The sequence below is a fragment of the Neoarius graeffei genome, chromosome 22 (genome assembly GCF_027579695.1).
Source record: "Neoarius graeffei isolate fNeoGra1 chromosome 22, fNeoGra1.pri, whole genome shotgun sequence".
NCBI lineage: Eukaryota > Metazoa > Chordata > Actinopteri > Siluriformes > Ariidae > Neoarius > Neoarius graeffei.
The window spans coordinates 5,191,575-5,209,113 of NC_083590.1; the positions used below are offsets into that span (position 1 = coordinate 5,191,575).

The 17,539-nt window shown below is 41.4% G+C and overlaps 1 protein-coding gene across 13 annotated transcripts in view; it reads left to right on the forward strand.

The window, feature by feature from the left end:
* Positions 1-17,539, forward strand: part of LOC132870557 (NACHT, LRR and PYD domains-containing protein 3-like) — a 102,739-nt gene that overhangs the window by 39,002 nt on the left and 46,198 nt on the right. For 12 of the 13 annotated variants that reach the window (XR_009651134.1, XR_009651135.1, XR_009651128.1 and 9 more), the window contains exon 7: positions 14,121-14,294. The exons of the other annotated variant lie outside the window; for it this stretch is intronic. Coding sequence is in view for 4 of the 12 variants with exons in the window: in XM_060904238.1 (XP_060760221.1) it covers positions 14,121-14,294 (174 nt within the window). In the remaining 8 variants the exon portion in view is untranslated. The remainder of the gene's footprint in view (positions 1-14,120; positions 14,295-17,539) is intronic. 13 annotated transcript variants of the gene reach the window in all.

Genomic DNA, 17,539 nt, shown 5'->3' on the forward strand with positions numbered 1-17,539 from the left:
GATACCATGCCTACTCGAGGACAAAAACAACTAAATGATGAGGACATAGTCACTCTTGGTACCCTGAAAGAAATGCTAGATCAACAAAGGGCAAAATATGAGGACCTGTTGATGAGACAACAATCCACCTTTCAGTCTTTCATCGCAACAGTAATGGATACTAACAACAAAAGAATGGACAGTCTCATCTGCGAGGTGCAGGAAATAAAGGACAGTCTACAATTCTCCCAGGTGGAAATCCAAGACAGTAAAGCAAAACAACATGACCAGAGCCACAATATCAAGGAAGTTGAGATGAAAATAGATCGTCTAGGAGCTGACATCAACACGATCCTTCATAAATCCGATTACTTGGAGAACCAGTCTCGTCGTAATAACATTCTGATCAACGGCGTCCCTGACAACAAACAAGAGAACTGGTACCAATGTGAACAGAAAGTCAGAGAAATCCTCAATGACAAACTCAAGCTCGACCCACTTAAGATTGAAATCGAACGTTCTCATCGTAATGGAAAATTCCAGGAAGACGGCCAGCCACGACCCATTGTTGCGAAACTTCTCTGATACAAAGACAAATAAGCCATCATGCAGAGAGCAAAGTACCTCAAAGGATCAAACATCTACATCAACGAAGACTTTTCGGAAGCAGTACGCCAAAAGAGGAAAGAACTCTTCCTGGAAATGCGGGCAGCAAGAGAGAGAGGAAACGTGGCATACTTGCGGTATGATCGGCTGGTCGTGCACCCATCGAGAGACACACCAAGGAGGGACAACACATGAAGAAACCAGACTCGACTAAGACATTGCCAGTAATCAAACCTCATGATCTCCACTACTGAAAAACAGCCATCTACCTTCAAAAATAAGTAACAGTGACTTAAGTACCTTAGTTTTTAACCCCTTTGACTTAAATGAAAATGTTTATGAATCACACTTTATCTCTCGACCCTGATTTAAATTTCTTTAATAACTACTATAGTTCTTCTAAGAGCACCACACAGTATTACAACACTGACTCATTCATCAATACATGCAAATCAAGAAAAAGCAATTCTCTCTCCATGTTTCATTTAAATGTAAGGAGCCTTCCACGCCATTTTGAGGAGCTCAATGAATACCTATACTCTATAAATCTCTATAAATTTGAAATTGGTGAATTGGGCACGCAGTGTATTTTTGTTGAACTGTTTTCAAATGGTAATGAGGGGGAAAAAATCATCATTGGCTGCGTATACTGTCCTCCTAATACAGACATTCAACAATTTAATAACCAATTGACAGAATGCCTGAATAACATCAACAAAGAAAAGAGTACTTGTTACATTCTTGGAGACTGTAACATAGACTTACTTAAAACCTCACATTCCCCTACTACTGATCACATTAATAACATTTTCTCTAACTCCTTTTCCCCCTCTTGTATACAAGCCTACCAGGATTACCCCACACTCTGCTACCTTAATTGATAACATATACACAAACACACTTAACATCGACTACACGGCTGGGATTATGGTAACAGATATATTGGATCACTTTCCGATATTCCTTATATCTGATTTAGTGGAACCAACTAGGAAGACAGACAAAATATCTTACCGTCTCATTAACATGACAAACATTCAGAAATTTACAGAATCCCTATCAGGTATAGTTTGGGACAACATACTTAGCGAGATGGACACAGAGAAAGCTTACAATCAGTTTCTTGAAACGTACGGATCTTTATATGAAAAATGTTTTCCAAAGAAAAACGCAAAAATTGTCAACCATTCTCAAAAAAATAAACCTTGGTTAAGTAGCGGAATATTCAAATCAATACGCAGAAAAAACAAACTTTATGCCAAGTACGTCAAGAACCCTACACCCCTTAACCACAGTGTCTACAAAAAGTACCGAAATCAGCTAAATCATCTCCTTAGAACTGCAAAGACAGAATACTATCACAGAAAGTTTACTGAAGCCACTTCTAATATAAAACAAACATGGAGAATGATAAATGACGTCTTAAATCGTGACAAAATAAAAACACCCAGTCCGAACAAAATTCAAATTGGAAATAAAACTATCGAAAATAAAGAAGAACTATGTGATGAATTCAATGATTTTTTTGTCAATATTGGGTGTGGAGGCTACCCTGTAAGCCTCAGCCTGGACTGCAGGTGTTCTCAACGCGCAGCAAACAATGGAATGTCCAGCTGGTTGTATCCTTTTGGGGTTGTTTCCCGTTTATTGCAAAATATAATTTAATATAAAAGCTAGTTCACCGCCGTGCTGTTTGTGCCGTGTTAAAAAAAAAAAAAAAAAAAAAAAAAGATATTTTGGCCTTTTGGCTGGTCCATACGGCTACGGTAAGAACCCAGTCTAAGCCTTCCTTAACTCTAATTACAGGCACCTATAATATACCTGTGCCTGCATGACCTACGCTAAAAGTGAAGTGCTCCCCCTAGTGACTAAATCTAAAACTACACTAACCTACCTATAGGTGAAAATAAATAGCTCCTACACCCCGGCCCCTAATTGTGAGTGAATACTAAACCACAATTACCCAATTAAAACTAAGGAGCCATTTTGGCAGAGCTAATCGAAGTGAGTTCTTAAGACTAAATGTCTTAGAGCGGCCAGGTCATCTGGTCATTTTCCTTTAAAACAGTGGTGCTGTCTGTCCAGAACACTGATGGCTGCAACTCAAGCTGCATTTCCTTTCTCAGCATCTTGTCTACATGGACAGCTAAGACAGCAGCAATCAATTCAAGACGAGAAATGGTTGTTTGCTTTAAAAGGGGCAACCTCAACCTAGCCTTTCCCAAGATAAAAGCAAGACTCACTTCTCCTTATTCTCCATTCTGAGGTAGGAAGCAGTCCCATAGCCATACTCACTGGCGTCTGAGAAGTGGTGTAGCTGCATGTGAGTAAGTTCCCCAAAGTTCTTGGGCTTCATGCACCGGTCCACTTTGAGCTCAGCAATTTGATGCAAGTTTGCAAGCCAGTTGGACCACTGCTGAGAGAAGAGATGAGGTATTTGAGCATCCCAGCCAATGTTCTGTCTGCGCATCTCCTGCAGCATTCTTTTCACTGGCAGCATGAATGGTGCAAGAAAGCCTAAGGGGTCAAACACAGAAGACACAACAGACAATATGCCACGTCATGTGTGTGGGCGCTCTTCTAAGGCCAACTTAAAGGTTAGGACATCAGCGTCAATATGCCAATGCAGACCAAGAGCAGTTTCAACAGCATTTGCATTTTGATCTAGATCGAGCTCCCTGGTGGTCTTTGATCTCTGAGCCTCTGGAATGCTGGCCAAGACTTCACTGCTATTGCTTGTCCACTTCAACAGGCAGAACCCTCCTTTGGCACATGCTGCGGTCAACTCGTTCACCATCTTTATGGCCTTCACTTCTGAGGACACAGACATTAAGCAGTCATCCATGTAAAAGTTATGGAGTATTGTGTTTAGAATGGATGGTTCAAAGTGGTCTTTGTAATCTTGCACAATTCTCCTCAATGCATAATTTGCACAACTAGGTGCCGATACTGCTCCAAAAAGGTGCACTTTCATCCTATACTGCATAGGGGCAAGTGTTAGGTCACCATCAGGATACCACAAAAAATGTAAAAAATCAGTGTGCTCTGGAGACACTCTCACCTGATGAAACATTGCTTGGATGTCTGCCATCAATGCTACACATTCCTGTCTGAACCTGGTGAGTACACCGAGCAAAGTGCTGGTGAGGAGGGGACCTTGCAGGAGCTGGGAATTCAAAGAGGTTCCTTGAAAGACAGAGGCACAATCAAAGACAACCCTAAGTGTTTTCTTTTTAGGGTGGTATATCCCGTGATAGGGAATATACCAAACCTTCCCATCAGACCTATTCAGCTGTTGATGGGGGACAGGCTCAGCATAACCATTTGCAATGACTTCAGACATGAAATCTGTGTATTCTTGATGGTATTCTTTGTTTCTTTTCAGCTTTCTTTGAAGACCAAAGAGATGCTGCTCTGCAACACAACGATTGTCTGGAAATGTGACATTTGCAGATTTAAAGAGCAAGTCAAAGCAGTAGTGACCCTCATCTGGATGGATTGATGACTCTACAATTTGCATAAACCTATGGTCATCCCGGGACAAACATGAATCATCTGATGTTACTTCATTGAAATCCTGGTTGTATTGGACAATTAACAGATCTTGTAGTTTGGCAACTGAGATCCTATTGGTAGTAACAGTAGAACAGCCATACATGCCCTTAACTTCACTGCCTCTCAGTGGACCATTTATGACCCACCCCAGTAGGGTCCTAACTGCATATGGCCTTTCACCATGGCTATTGATTACTTCCCATGGCTCCATAAGTTTTGATGCATTGGTACCTATGAGCAATTCCACCTCTGCCTCCAGACTGGGAATGTTAATGTCTTTGAGATATGGCCAATTCTTCAGATCCTGCTGAGTAAGAATGTTACTTTTGCTCACAGGCATTATTTTCTGTGTGAACACTTCAGGTAAATCCAAAAACCTTTCTCCTGTCAGGCTAGATACCTGGAGGCCATTAAGTGAGAATGTTGTAACTGTTTTTTCTTGGCCAAGTGTACGAAGGAGAATGTTAGTTTTGGTACCTGCAAGATTCAGCTCTCATGAGGTTTTCGGTGCAGAAAGAGGCTGAGCTCCCAGGGTCAAGGAAAGCATAAGTGTTAATAATGTGACTCCCAGACTTGGCCTTCACCTGTACAGGCACAATGGAGAGGACATACTCATCTTTCCCGGCCCCAGTATGGCCACACGTCTGCAATGACACAAGAGCATTGACTGAAACATCTGATGTTTTAGACTCAACATGTAACACAGTTGGATGACTCTTCTTGCATACAGCACAAGTTAGAGGCCTATCACACACCTTACTCATGTGACCTGGCATGAGGCAGCGGAAGCAGAGTCGATTTTCTTTAAGAGCATCAAGTTTTTCTCTGTGGGTCATTCTCTCAAGAGCTGAACAATTCACCACTGAATGTTGGTCTTTACACACAAAGCATGTACCATGGTCATACCTCTGTCCAGATGGACCCTTATGCTGATCTTGGGGTGCAGATGGATTTAGAGGTCGGACAGCATCAACAGCAGCAACTGTAGCATGCCCTCTTCCTGATGGTCTGGCCTTGGACTTAAAGGAGGGGTTTGATGGTGTACCCTGCAAGTCCCTAAAGAGAGGGTCAGACAGAATTTTCACCTGCCGCTCAATGAAGACCACAAAGTCAGCAAACATCGCCCTTGTGCCGCGCCTCTCCTGGAGTTCACATGCAACTGCCCTCCGCTTTTCTCTCAGCTTGTATGGCAACTTCATCATCATCAGACGAAGATTAGATGGAACATTCATCTCCTCCAGGTGCTGTAGATCTTCCATTACATTGCAACAGTCCATTAGAAAGACAGAGAAAGACTGCAGGGCATTAACATCATCAGGCTTCATCATTGGCCATTGCATAGCCCTGTCCATGTAAGCTGCAGAAATTCTCATTTCATTGCCAAAGTACTCCTTTAACAATTTCTTTGCCCTGGTATAGCCTTGACCAGGAGCCATGTTAAAGCAACTCCTAACCAACTCTCTTGGCTGCCCTCTGGTGTATTGGTCAAGATAATACAGACACTCTTCTTTGTCAGCAGTTTTCTTTTCAATAGCTTGTTCAAATGATCTAATAAATGCAGCATATTTAAGTGGGTGTCCATCAAACTCTGATCACTCTCGGTGGAAGGGAGGCTAGAGCTTGATTTTTAACCAACTGAGCAATGATGTCATTCTGCTGTTGCATAAGATCATACACAGAGGGCTGATTGTTACCAGAGGACACAGCATGGCTTGCATGTGTCTGAGTGGGTGCATTTCCATTAACAGATGGCAGGTGGTGTTGAAGCGGGGCTGGATTGATGTTCCTGGGTCCACAGCTATCCCTCGATGCTTCAGGTCTTTGTGATGGTATCTGCAATACTGAAGGTAGAGGGTTACTAGGCCCAAGAGAAGACCGGGCTTGAAAAACATGCTTATTCTTAGGCCTCACCACTAGGGGTGCTGCACTGTCCTGTTGGACCACAAGAGATTTAAGATGAGAAACAGAACGATTTGACAACTGTAACTGAGCATGAAGGTAGGCATTCATTGCATCCTTTCCATCCCCACCATCACTTACAAGGACAGACAACTTGGCTGTAACGGCTGCCAATTTTGCCTCAATTTCCAGTTGTTCCTTCTTTCTTTTCAGTCTTGTTCTCTCCATTTGAAGAGCTTCCTCCTCTGCATCTACGTCATGCATTTTCTTTAGAACAACAGCAGACTGTAAAAGAGCAGCTCTTTCGGCCTTAGCCTTTAAACGTGTAGAAATGATGCTGGAAGACTGTGAATAGATAGACAATTGACTTGTGTCTGGATCTTTTACTTGATACATTGGAAATGCTATCATCAGGCCTCACATCAGGTAATACATTAGCATTAGGAAATTGAGAATCAACCTCGGACACAGCACCAGCCAGCCATTGACAAACTTCATTTTCAAATTTACTAATTTCCTTAGTTTTTTCTATAAGCCAAGTTTGTTGTGCTTGGTATTCAAAGTCTGGCATTGGCATCTCCAGCAGAGTATTTTGCATTTCTATAGCCTCTTTGCACAGAACAGAAAATTCATTTAAATTCTTCTTGACATCGTTGATGGTATGGACCCTTTTCACGTGATGTCACGACAAACGTGGCTGCCATTTTGGACATGAACTACCAGTAGTCTACCACAGCCAACAACGAGGAACGATGGCGAAGCATCGAAAGGAATATAGCCATCAAAGAAAGTTTTTACTTTCAGCAAGACTTCCATCATGCCATTATATTGTTGTGCACCTGGATGTAGTAACCATCAAGACACAAGGCAAGATTTATCATTTTATTGGATCCCGACAGATGCTGACCGACGGAGAAGATGGATGGTCTCTAAAATTTTGGCAAAATGATGTTTATTGACATAGCAATCGTGTGTAACGGGAAGCATTTGCATATCCAAAGTGTTGTGTTTACATCAAAGATAAAATAAACCGATATGACAACGACTGCTGCTGCCAGGTTGGGGACACAAACTAGTAGAAAGGAACTGTGCCAGTAGTGCCAACACACTTCCTTTGTGGTCGATTCTGCTTTAAGGTAAGATGCATTTAATTATTCGTCTGCTGTGGGTTTGGAATCGGTAGCCTGACCGATTCGTTCATGTTTGTGGTGCCATTTGTTTGTTGATGCGTGTTGAAATGGAAGATTGGTTGTTGACATGATTTCCAGTGATGCTTTGGTGCTGCTGTGGATCAGATGTGTTGAGTAGCCTGACTGTTTTTTTTTTTTTTTTTTTTCTTGCGTGAGGTATCATTGTTGACGCGAGGTTGTTTTTTGAACATGCCAATGCGGACACGATTTCCCCTGATGAGTTATGACTTCAGACGCGATGCGTGTGTGGAGGTGTGGAGTCCGCGTGATATGTGCCTAAGATAGGCTTCTCATGTGTTTGGAGATCTGCGCTCTGAGACGAGCACACACCCCCAAGGGAAAAAAAGGGACCCCCCGAAAATATCGGCATAGTTCGAACACTGGGTTGGAGAAAGTAATGGCAAATAGTGAGTGCACAAACCATAGAAGGTAAACTGTACACAGCGCCAGGGCAGTGTGATGGTATGTCTGCTTTTAGATTGTGTTAGCTTATCAATGAACACACTCGTCACTCGACGAGTTTCACGTCTTTACGACGGATACTTAAATGTGTGTTAGGTATTATTGTTGCAGTCTAAGCAGTCATTGTAGCAGCGAGCGAGAACCGAAAGGGTCTGTGCCATAAACCGTTATTTCTTCATGTCCAAAATAGCGGTCGCACTTACGAAGGTCACGTGAGTGAAAAAGGTCCATAAGAAGTGACTTTTGCAGGCAGCAGCTCATTTATCCTTCTTTTTGTCTTACCAGCTTGCATGAACTTGGATTTACGATTCTTTTGCAAATTATCACACACCATAGAAAACCCCTTAGTTGTTAATTTCTTCACACGTTTTTCAGAATCCTCTTTAGTTGTATTACTCAGCACATTGGAGTGTTCTGATGTGGAAGCAGTGGCCGAAGCCTCGCTAGACTTTCCTTCATCCATGTTGCGCAAAGCGCACGTCGAGCACAAACACCACTGAATACAAAAAATAATAATAATTGAAATAATGCAGCGGCAGCCAACAGTCTTTGTGTTAAACTTTCAGACCTCTATGTGGAGGTGGCACAAAGATAGGTCTGTAAACAGCACAGCACTTAAAACAACAACACGGCAAACGAAATGTGAACTAGAAAAGCCGGTACGTTTTCTTTTCTCATTGAAAGTCCACGTTGCTTATATTCCCAAGAAAAAGATGAGTTTCACGCACCAGATTTCAGCAACCACTTTCGGGTTTTCAGCATACAGGATTTTTACTCAATCACAGCAGTTCATCAATGCCGAAGGGCACCGCAACAAGTAAGTAATCCGTTTCCCAATCACGGCTACTCACTTCCACTTCGCGCGGGCTTGTAGGCGCAGATCCTCCAAACTTTTCCAATTAGATGGGAATCCTCTTGATGAGCCACCAGCGAGCTCTGTTAGAAAACCCTTTGTTTGTCCTGTTTCCAATTTGCGTTTCCTTAATCCTTTGTTTTATTTTGTCCTCGGAAAAAGCTCACATAAAAGTGAAATATTTCTTACGTCCAATAAAAATGAAACGATTCGTATGATATCCACAGAAAAAGGTTCAAATATTCCAATGTTCTTACAGTATCCAGTGCAAATGTTCACAATCCATTGCAAGTGAGACGAGTTCTTACAATGTCCACAGCTAAATGGTCATAAGTCCATTGAAAAATGGGAACGGTTCTTACATTGTGGAGGCTACCCTGTAAGCCTCAGCCTGGATTGCAGGTGTTCTCAATGCGCAGCAAACAATGGAATGTCCAGCCGGTTGTATCCTTTTGGGGTTGTTCCCCGTTTATTGCAAAATATAATTTAATATAAAAGCTAGTTCACCGCCGTGCTGTTTGTGCCGTGTTAAAAAAAAAAAAAAGATATTTTGGCCTTTTGGCTGGTCCACACGGCTACGGTAAGAACCGTGTCTTCCCCAGTCCAAGCCTTCCTTAACTCTAATTACAGGCACCTGTAATATACCTGTGCCTGCATGACCTACGCTAAAAGTGAAGTGCTCCCCCTAGTGACTAAATCTAAAACTACACTAACCTACCTATAGACCCTTTTCAGTCACGTGACCTTCGTAAACGCGACCACCATTTTGGACATGTAGCGGACTTCGGCTCGAATTGGTTTGAATGTGAGGAAGGCGACAAACGGAGAACATACAAGAAAAAGGAGCGAGATGCAGAAAACACCTTCGCTATCCAGCGACATAGGGCATTTACAGGGCGAGCAGAGGGAGAAATAACAACAGTAACGACACATTAGCAACGCCATACAGAAATAACGGTTTATGGCACAGACCCTTTCGGTTCTCGCTCATCTAGCTGCTACAATGACTGCTTAGACTGCAACAATAATACGTAACACACATTTAAGTATCCGTCGTAAAGACGTGAAACTCGTCGAGTGACGAGTGTGTTCATTGATAAGCTAACACAATCTAAAAGTAGACATACCATCACACTGCCCTGGCGCTGTGTACAGTTTACCTTCTATGGTTTGTGCACTCACTATTTGCCATTACTTTCTCCAATCGTTGTTACAGATTACAGGGAATGGCCTGGATTTAAGAGACAAATACATGTTCCTCTTGTTTTGAACACTTATTTGTAGGCAGTGCTTAATTTGTAAAGTGGGAGGTCCCGGAGCGCAGAGGATGAGCGGCTCCGGTGCGGAAAAAAAAGAGGGGGGAGGGGGGTGCGGCGCTGCGCTTCTGGGCATGTTTTGTAATAACACTGCAAATTAAATTCATCTGCAGATATTTTGTGGATGTCGTTTCATGAGAGAAATCGCCAACAAGACAGATATCAAAATCAGACATTAACACTAAATAAACTTGCATTTTTTTATTTAATTATTTGTTTGTTTGTTTTTTTTGTTACATAGTAAAGAGAGGTGTCGGATCACCGGATCCAGTGTAAATAGCTGCCGGAGCCAACGCCCGAGGTTCCGGAGCGCGCTCCGGCTTGCTCCCCCTCAAATTAAGCGCTGTTTGTAGGACACTGCCTCTGATCTGTCCTACAGTCTACCAACAGCAAAGGAACACAACGCTAGCTAATGTCGTTAGCTAATAGCTACTACAGAAGAACAAAGAGGTTACAATGGGTTATTTTAGCCTATTTGGTTACACACTCACCGCCACAGAATGTTAACAGCAATGTAATGCCTTTTCTGGCTAATTTTATTCGTCTTACTTCCAACAAAGTGGTCACTACACAAGCGGTGGTATGCCGCTATCCATCTTCTCCGTCGGTCAGCATCTACCGGGATCTGATAAAATGATAACCCTTGCCTTGTTTGTTGATGGTTACTACATCCAGGTGCACAACAATATAGTGGCATGATGGAAGTCTTGCTGAAAATAAACACTTTCTTTGCTGCCATTCCTCAATGCTGGCTGTGGTAAACTACTGGTAGTACATGTCCAAAATGGCGGTCGCGTTTGTCGTGACGTCACGTGAAAAGGGTCCATAGGTGAAAATAAATGGCTCCTACATTGGGCCTTCACTAGAACGCAAAATACAAAAAGGACCACAGGACCCTCTGAACTACATTACCTTACAAGTAGAATCTAATTTATCGACCTTTATACCACCAACTAATGCCGAAATCACAGACATCATCAAAAACCTAAAAGATTCAGCTGCTGGGCATGGTGAAATAAGTGCTAAAGTTCTAAAACTTTCCCTGCCCTTTATCATTGCCCCTCTTACACACATTCTTACTCTTTCCTTGCAAAATGGAGTTGTTCCTCACTTACGAAAAGTTGCAACGGTAACTCCCATCTTTAAAAGTAGTGATCCGCTTAATATCAACAATTATCGACCCATATCTGTCCTCCCCTGTATATCTAAAGTTCTTGAAAAACTAATATATAACCGTCTTCTGAAACATTTAGATCATAATAACATCCTATACAAACACCAGTATGGCTTCAGAAAGGGCTATTCCACCTCTGTGGCACTGATTCAGTTAGTGGACAAAATTTCCTCAGCTATAAACAACAAAGAGTACACCATTGGGATTTTTCTGGATTTATCTAAAGCATTTGACACAGTAAATCATTCTATTCTACTAAGCAAACTAAAACGATATGGCATAAATGACTCTGCATTAAAATGGTTCTCTTCTTATCTATCTGACAGACAGCAATATGTAAAAATTAACAACACTAAATCTACACTTAAAACAGTACAATGTGGAGTACCACAGGGATCAATTTTAGGACCTTTACTATTTCTAATTTACATCAATGACCTTCCACAAGCTTCCACAATCATCTTCTTTATCTTATTTGCAGATGACTCCAATCTTTTCCTTTCACACTCAAACTTTAATACTCTAATAAAACTAGCTAATCAAGAATTAGAAAAAGTTATCTGGTTCGAGGCTAACAAATTATCTGTCAATGCAAAAAAAAAAAACTTCCTTATTTTCTGTAATACAAATGAAACCTACAATAGAAATAACGCAAAAATCTTACTAAAAAGTATGCCACTTTCTCAAAAGTGTCAAGCTAAATTCTTAGGTGTAATAATAGATGACAAACTGACCTGGAAACCACATATAGCCATGTTATATAATAAAATATCTAAAACTATTGAACTTTTGGGAAAAATCAAACATCTTCTCACTCAACAAACCATTATCACCATATATAATAGCTTAATATACCCATATCTGACCTACGGAAATATTGTATGGGGATCTGCCTACAAAACTACACTACAGCCCCTAATACTACTCCAAAAAAGATTTGTTCGTATGGCCACCGGATCCAGTTTTTATGCCCATTCTTTACCTCTATTTACGAAGCTTAAGATTTTAAATATTATTGATATCAATAGACTTCAGCTAAATAGCTTCACTTTCCAATTTCTTAGAAATTCTGTTCCAGACACGTTTGACAGTTTTTTAAATCTTAATTCCCAATTTCATGCTTACCAAACTCGACAAAGCGACCAACTACATATCCCCCTAGTGCGAACATCCCTAGGTCAAAAGAGTGTTCAATTCAAATGTGTAATTGAATGGAATAACCTCCCCCTCCACCTTAAAAGTTTTACATCCATGAATAGTTTTAAACGTAATCTCAAAAACCACCTATTTTCATTCCCCAGCCACACTTGACCTTTATCTTTAAATATAGTTCAGTCGGATCAAATTGTAAAATATTACACTACACCATGCACCAGGCTTCTGTTATTAGTTCAATATTTATTCACCATTCGAAATCAATCAATTACACTTTTTTTACTTTATGTATAGATCCTAGGTTACATTTTATTCGTTTCTTATTTTCACTCGTTAACTTATATTTTATCTGCAATTGACATTGTTTATATTTATTTCAGTTATGATACCAGTTATAGTTTAATGTATAATTGTGTTACCAATTATTATATTATTATTATCTTTGTTATTTGTTATTATTTACTATTGTTAATATAGTTATTCTCTAATTTGTTAAATTTGCATTAATTACTTGTTAATTTAAATGGGGGAAGACTTAGAACAAGCCATTGTGCTTTTTTTCTTCCCCCAGCACATTTTCTGTTTTTTGTTCCATTTATGTTTTCTTGTAAATCTATTTTATCATGTGCAAATAAATAAATAAAAAAAAATAAAGAAAGAAAAAAATAAATATATTATTTACCAGCTTAAGGTCGGTCCGTATGCTGAAATACCATGACCTCGGCCTTGAATACTGACCTCGACCCAGAGGGCCTCGCTCAGGACTTTCAAGACCTCAGTCACGGAATTTCACGATACGGACCTCCCAGCTGGTAAATAATATATATGTATTTACAATTAAATATGTGAGCGTGACAAATAGTCAAGCAGAGAAATTCTACAAAACCCGACTCTTCAACCTTTATTTACTTTGTGCTGAAACATTTGCACCTCTAATAAACTGAATGTTAATAATTGTCAGTAACAGTGGTAATGTTTCAGTCGTCATTATTAATATCTTGTGATTGGACAAGACAGGGCCGGTTCTGCCCTAATCTGGACCCGGGTGCAACATCGCGCAAACCCCCCCCCAAAAAAAAAAAAACACACACACACACCAGTCTAAATCAGGACAACCATCACATAACTATAACTATAAACATTTTACATCAACTATTTTAACTAAATGGGCTATAATAAATAAGCCTGCAGCCACGGCGGGCTGCCTTAAAAAGTAACCATTTGTCCTACCTTAAAACTGTATGCGTCATGTCTTGGCTGTCGCAAATCTGGTGATGTCTTTGTAATCCACTTGTCTTGCAGTTTGGTTTTCGATTGACAATACAGCCAATGCAGACAGTCTTTCCTGGGACATCGTTGATCTTAAATATGTCTTGTACAACATGTGTTGCGGAGATAGTCCCTGTGTCCTCGATTTCTTCTGTTCGTCTACTAAGCCAAGAAGTATATACTCGTTTTGCATTTTCTGCCTCCTTTTTTGTATTTTCGACCCTGCGTTTATTTTCTTTCCTTTTCTGAAAACCCGATTTGTGTCCAGACATTTTGTTCTGCAACCAACGAACTAACTCGTCAGGTCTCGTCTCTCAAGCCCGCAATGATTCCCGTGGGAAGGGCAACAATTGATACATTTTTACAAACAACCAATAAACAGCCAATAGGGAGGTTGCAACGTTCAGGCTCTCCTTTGCTCACAGGCACTCAGTAATGCACTTATTCAGGAACAGAGAGAACTCTTTTTATTTTTTATTTTATTTTTTGGGGCCCCTCTCCACACCAGTCCCGGGTGCAAATGCTACCGTTGCTACCCCTCCAGAACCGGCCCTGGGACAAGAGACGGGAGACAGTCCAACATGAGACACGTCATCTTCACAACCGCAATTAAACCAAGATGAAAATCTGTTGATGAAGTGTGTGTCATTGTGTCTCTGCAGGTTGCGGGATTGTGGTGTCTCAGATGAAGACTGTGCTGCTCTGAGTTCAGCTCTGAGATCAAACCCCTCACACCTGAGAGAACTGAGTCTGTCCTTTAATAAACTCGGAGACTCAGGAGTGAAGCGTCTCTGTGCTGGACTGGAGAATCCTCACTGTAAACTGGAGACACTGGGGTAAGATCATCTCTCTGAGAGTCACATGACCTGCTCCTCAGTAAGACCCATTCTCTAATAGTGAGACTGAAGCAGAGGTTTTAGCTTCATCATCAGTGTCCTGAGGAGGAAGATTGTTTCTGTTCACTGCACACTGATGATTTGTCACAGAGTCTTTGGGTCAGATGGACGTATGTGAGAAGCTGCAGCACAAAACGGGACTTGATCCGACTGCAGTGTGTCTGAAATATAATTTTTAGAAATTGAATGAATGGAAATGAATAATCACCAGATTTTCTAAAAATGTTCCCAGCTGTCCATCTCAGATTTGCTTCGTACTTTTTGAATAATGTCACTGTTCCCATTAATAGCGTGTAAAATTTCAGGCTTGTATCTGCATTAGTTTCTGAGATGGAGAGGATAAAAGGTCCAAACTCATTATTTTTTAACTGTTTTTTTTTTTCAACCGTAAAAAGCCGTATTTTGACCTGCAAGCTTTAGGTTTGACACGAGATTCGTAAATTAATTCAGGAGATAATGCGGTCCTAAAAAAGTCTTGATGCAGTGCAGGGACCGGTTGGGGGTGGGGCATGTCCCAACCCAGGACCCCCCTAAATCCAGCCCTGACCTGGATATAAATAATTATTGGGGTTTTTATTGTCCTCCACCACGGGCGATTGCTCTAAGACAACGAGGGAGGCTCAGCCTCCTCTAAAAATGACAAACATCGTGTAGGATGAATTGCGCTAGGCTTATGTTATAGCCGACCTTATAACATTGCTATTTCAGATCCAGAATCATAGAAATATATGTGCTCAACCCAATACAGTGCGAAATCATTCCGTTATAACTTTCCCCAGTTTGCCTAATGTGTGCATGAGTTTTTCCCCCTCGTAACAGCGCGATGCAGCCCAGCCTCAGTGGACTTCAATGGCATTTGGGAGCTCTGCGCTTTTCAATCTCAAAATGCAAGATGGTTATTGGACAAATACTGCGAAAATGCCCGCCCACGGAGTCTCACGGACTCCCAGCCTCAGTGGACTTCAACGGCATTTGGGAGCTATGCGCTTGTCAATCTCAAAATGCAAGACGGTTATTGGACAAATACTGCGAAAATGCCCGCCCGCGGACTCCGAGCCTCACAGTGGGAGGGACATGGCAGTTTCCGCGAGGAGACTGGTGATTGGTAAAAGCGGCCGGATATTTTCTTTGATTGACAGCTCGTTTCAACAGGGATGTGATTTGGGGCTGGTGAAATTATCTGAAAATTTTAGCTGGGGGTCTGAGGGCCGCAGGCCCCCAGCTGGTCCAGGGCAGCGCCCTGGTGGGGGGACAAGGGGGGCGAAGCCCCCCGAAGCTTCTGGGTTCTGGGGTTTTCTGACTTAAAAATTGTACTAAAATGGCAAGCAAACACACAAAAAAAAACTTGTCATGATTAACAAATTCAAGCCAATTTAATGGTCAACATGCAACTCTGAGCCCCTATAGTAAATTCAATGATTCTTAACTGACAAAAAGCCAAAACATGAAACCTAAAAATGTCATTCTAAATTAAATCTGCATTAGAATAAATAGAAAATTGTATAAGTGTTACGAACCCATAAAATTGAAAAAATGGGAACACAACATAAGAAGCCCAGGAGATGGCGATTTCAAAAGTAAATGTTTTTTTTTAATGCTCTTGGAGAAAGGGTTAACAAAAAGGCATCAATAATGGCCTGCGAGTCTTAAAATTCAACTTAAACAATCCCTCCAAAAAAACGAAATAAACAAGGGATTCTTACACACACATTTTGAAAAAGGAAAAATAAAACAGCGTCTTACCAAAAATACAAAAGCGGCTACAAAAGTGTTATTTAACAAAAAATAGAGTGGGTCAAAGCCCCAGAATGTGCCCACTAGCTGGAAGAGACAGTGTCGCAGGCGAGGCTCAAAAGCGAAAGAGCAGAGGATCCGAGAGCTGAGAGAATCCACCCAGGGAGACTGGAGTCTTTTATTGGCGGCACCGGCCAATTGGGCAGCTCCGGCACCCAAGGCACACCTGCAGCGAATCGCGCACCTGCAAACAATCACTCTTAAGAAAAAAAAACACAGCAACCACATGGGCAAACAGTAGAAGCAACGCAGCATCTAGGCTACGTAACACCCCCACCCTTAAGAAATAAATTGGAGGGTGAAGACATTGCAAAATATATATATATATATATATATATATATATATATATATATATATATATATATATTTTTTTTTTTTTTTTTTTTTTTTTTTGTGAAACCGACTGCATAAATATAAAAACTCAGATTTTCCCCACTAACTATACACACAAATCTACCTAACAGTAGACCCTAATCTTCGGGCAGCCGTTGTGGTTGGTACTTACGCACCTTAAACCCATTGGCCGGTAGAACTACCCAGTAACAAGTAGTTGCCCAAGCCTTGGTGGTGCCCCCGAGACAACTGCTCGTAACCACGTGACCGCCCAAAAACAAGAAAGGCAAAATAAAAAATAATGTACCCACCAGAGTACATTCTGAACCTTTCAGGGGAAGTCTGCATAAAGAGTAAAGGCATATACAATTTGAGTGTTTCACAACAGTTTCAAATCACACAAGGATATATTTAACAGGTTTACATTACAGGAAGAAAAGAAAAATGCAGCCCGACAATTTATTATTAATTCCATTTAACAGTATAACTAAACCCGGGATAACGCGTCAGCCACGACATTATCCCGACCACAAATGTGTTTAATGTCAAGGTTATAGCCCTGAAGCACTAGACTCCAATGCATTAACCTTTGGTTGTTGTTGCACATATGGTTGAGAAATGTTAGAGGGTTGTGGTCTGTGAATACGGTAACCTTAGCTGCCCCGCCAACATATACCTCGAAGTGCTGTAGAGCCAGCACGAGCGCAAGCGCTTCTTTTTCGATGGTGGAATAGGCGCGTTGGTACTGGTTAAATTTGCGTGAGTAAAACCCAACAGGATGGTCCAGACCATCGTTGCCCACCTGAAACAAGACAGCACCTGCCCCTAAATCGCTTGCATCCACCGTAATAGAGAAAGGCATGTTAAAGTTAGGCGCGGCCAGCACAGGCACAGTAGTGAGCAGCGCTTTGATTGATTCAAAGGCGGATTGACAGGGTGTATCCCAGTCAAACACACGCTTTGTGCTGAGCATGTCAGTAAGAGGGGCAGCAACGCACGAAAAATTTCTACAGAATGATCTGTAGTAGCCCACCATGCCCAGGAAACGGCGCAATTC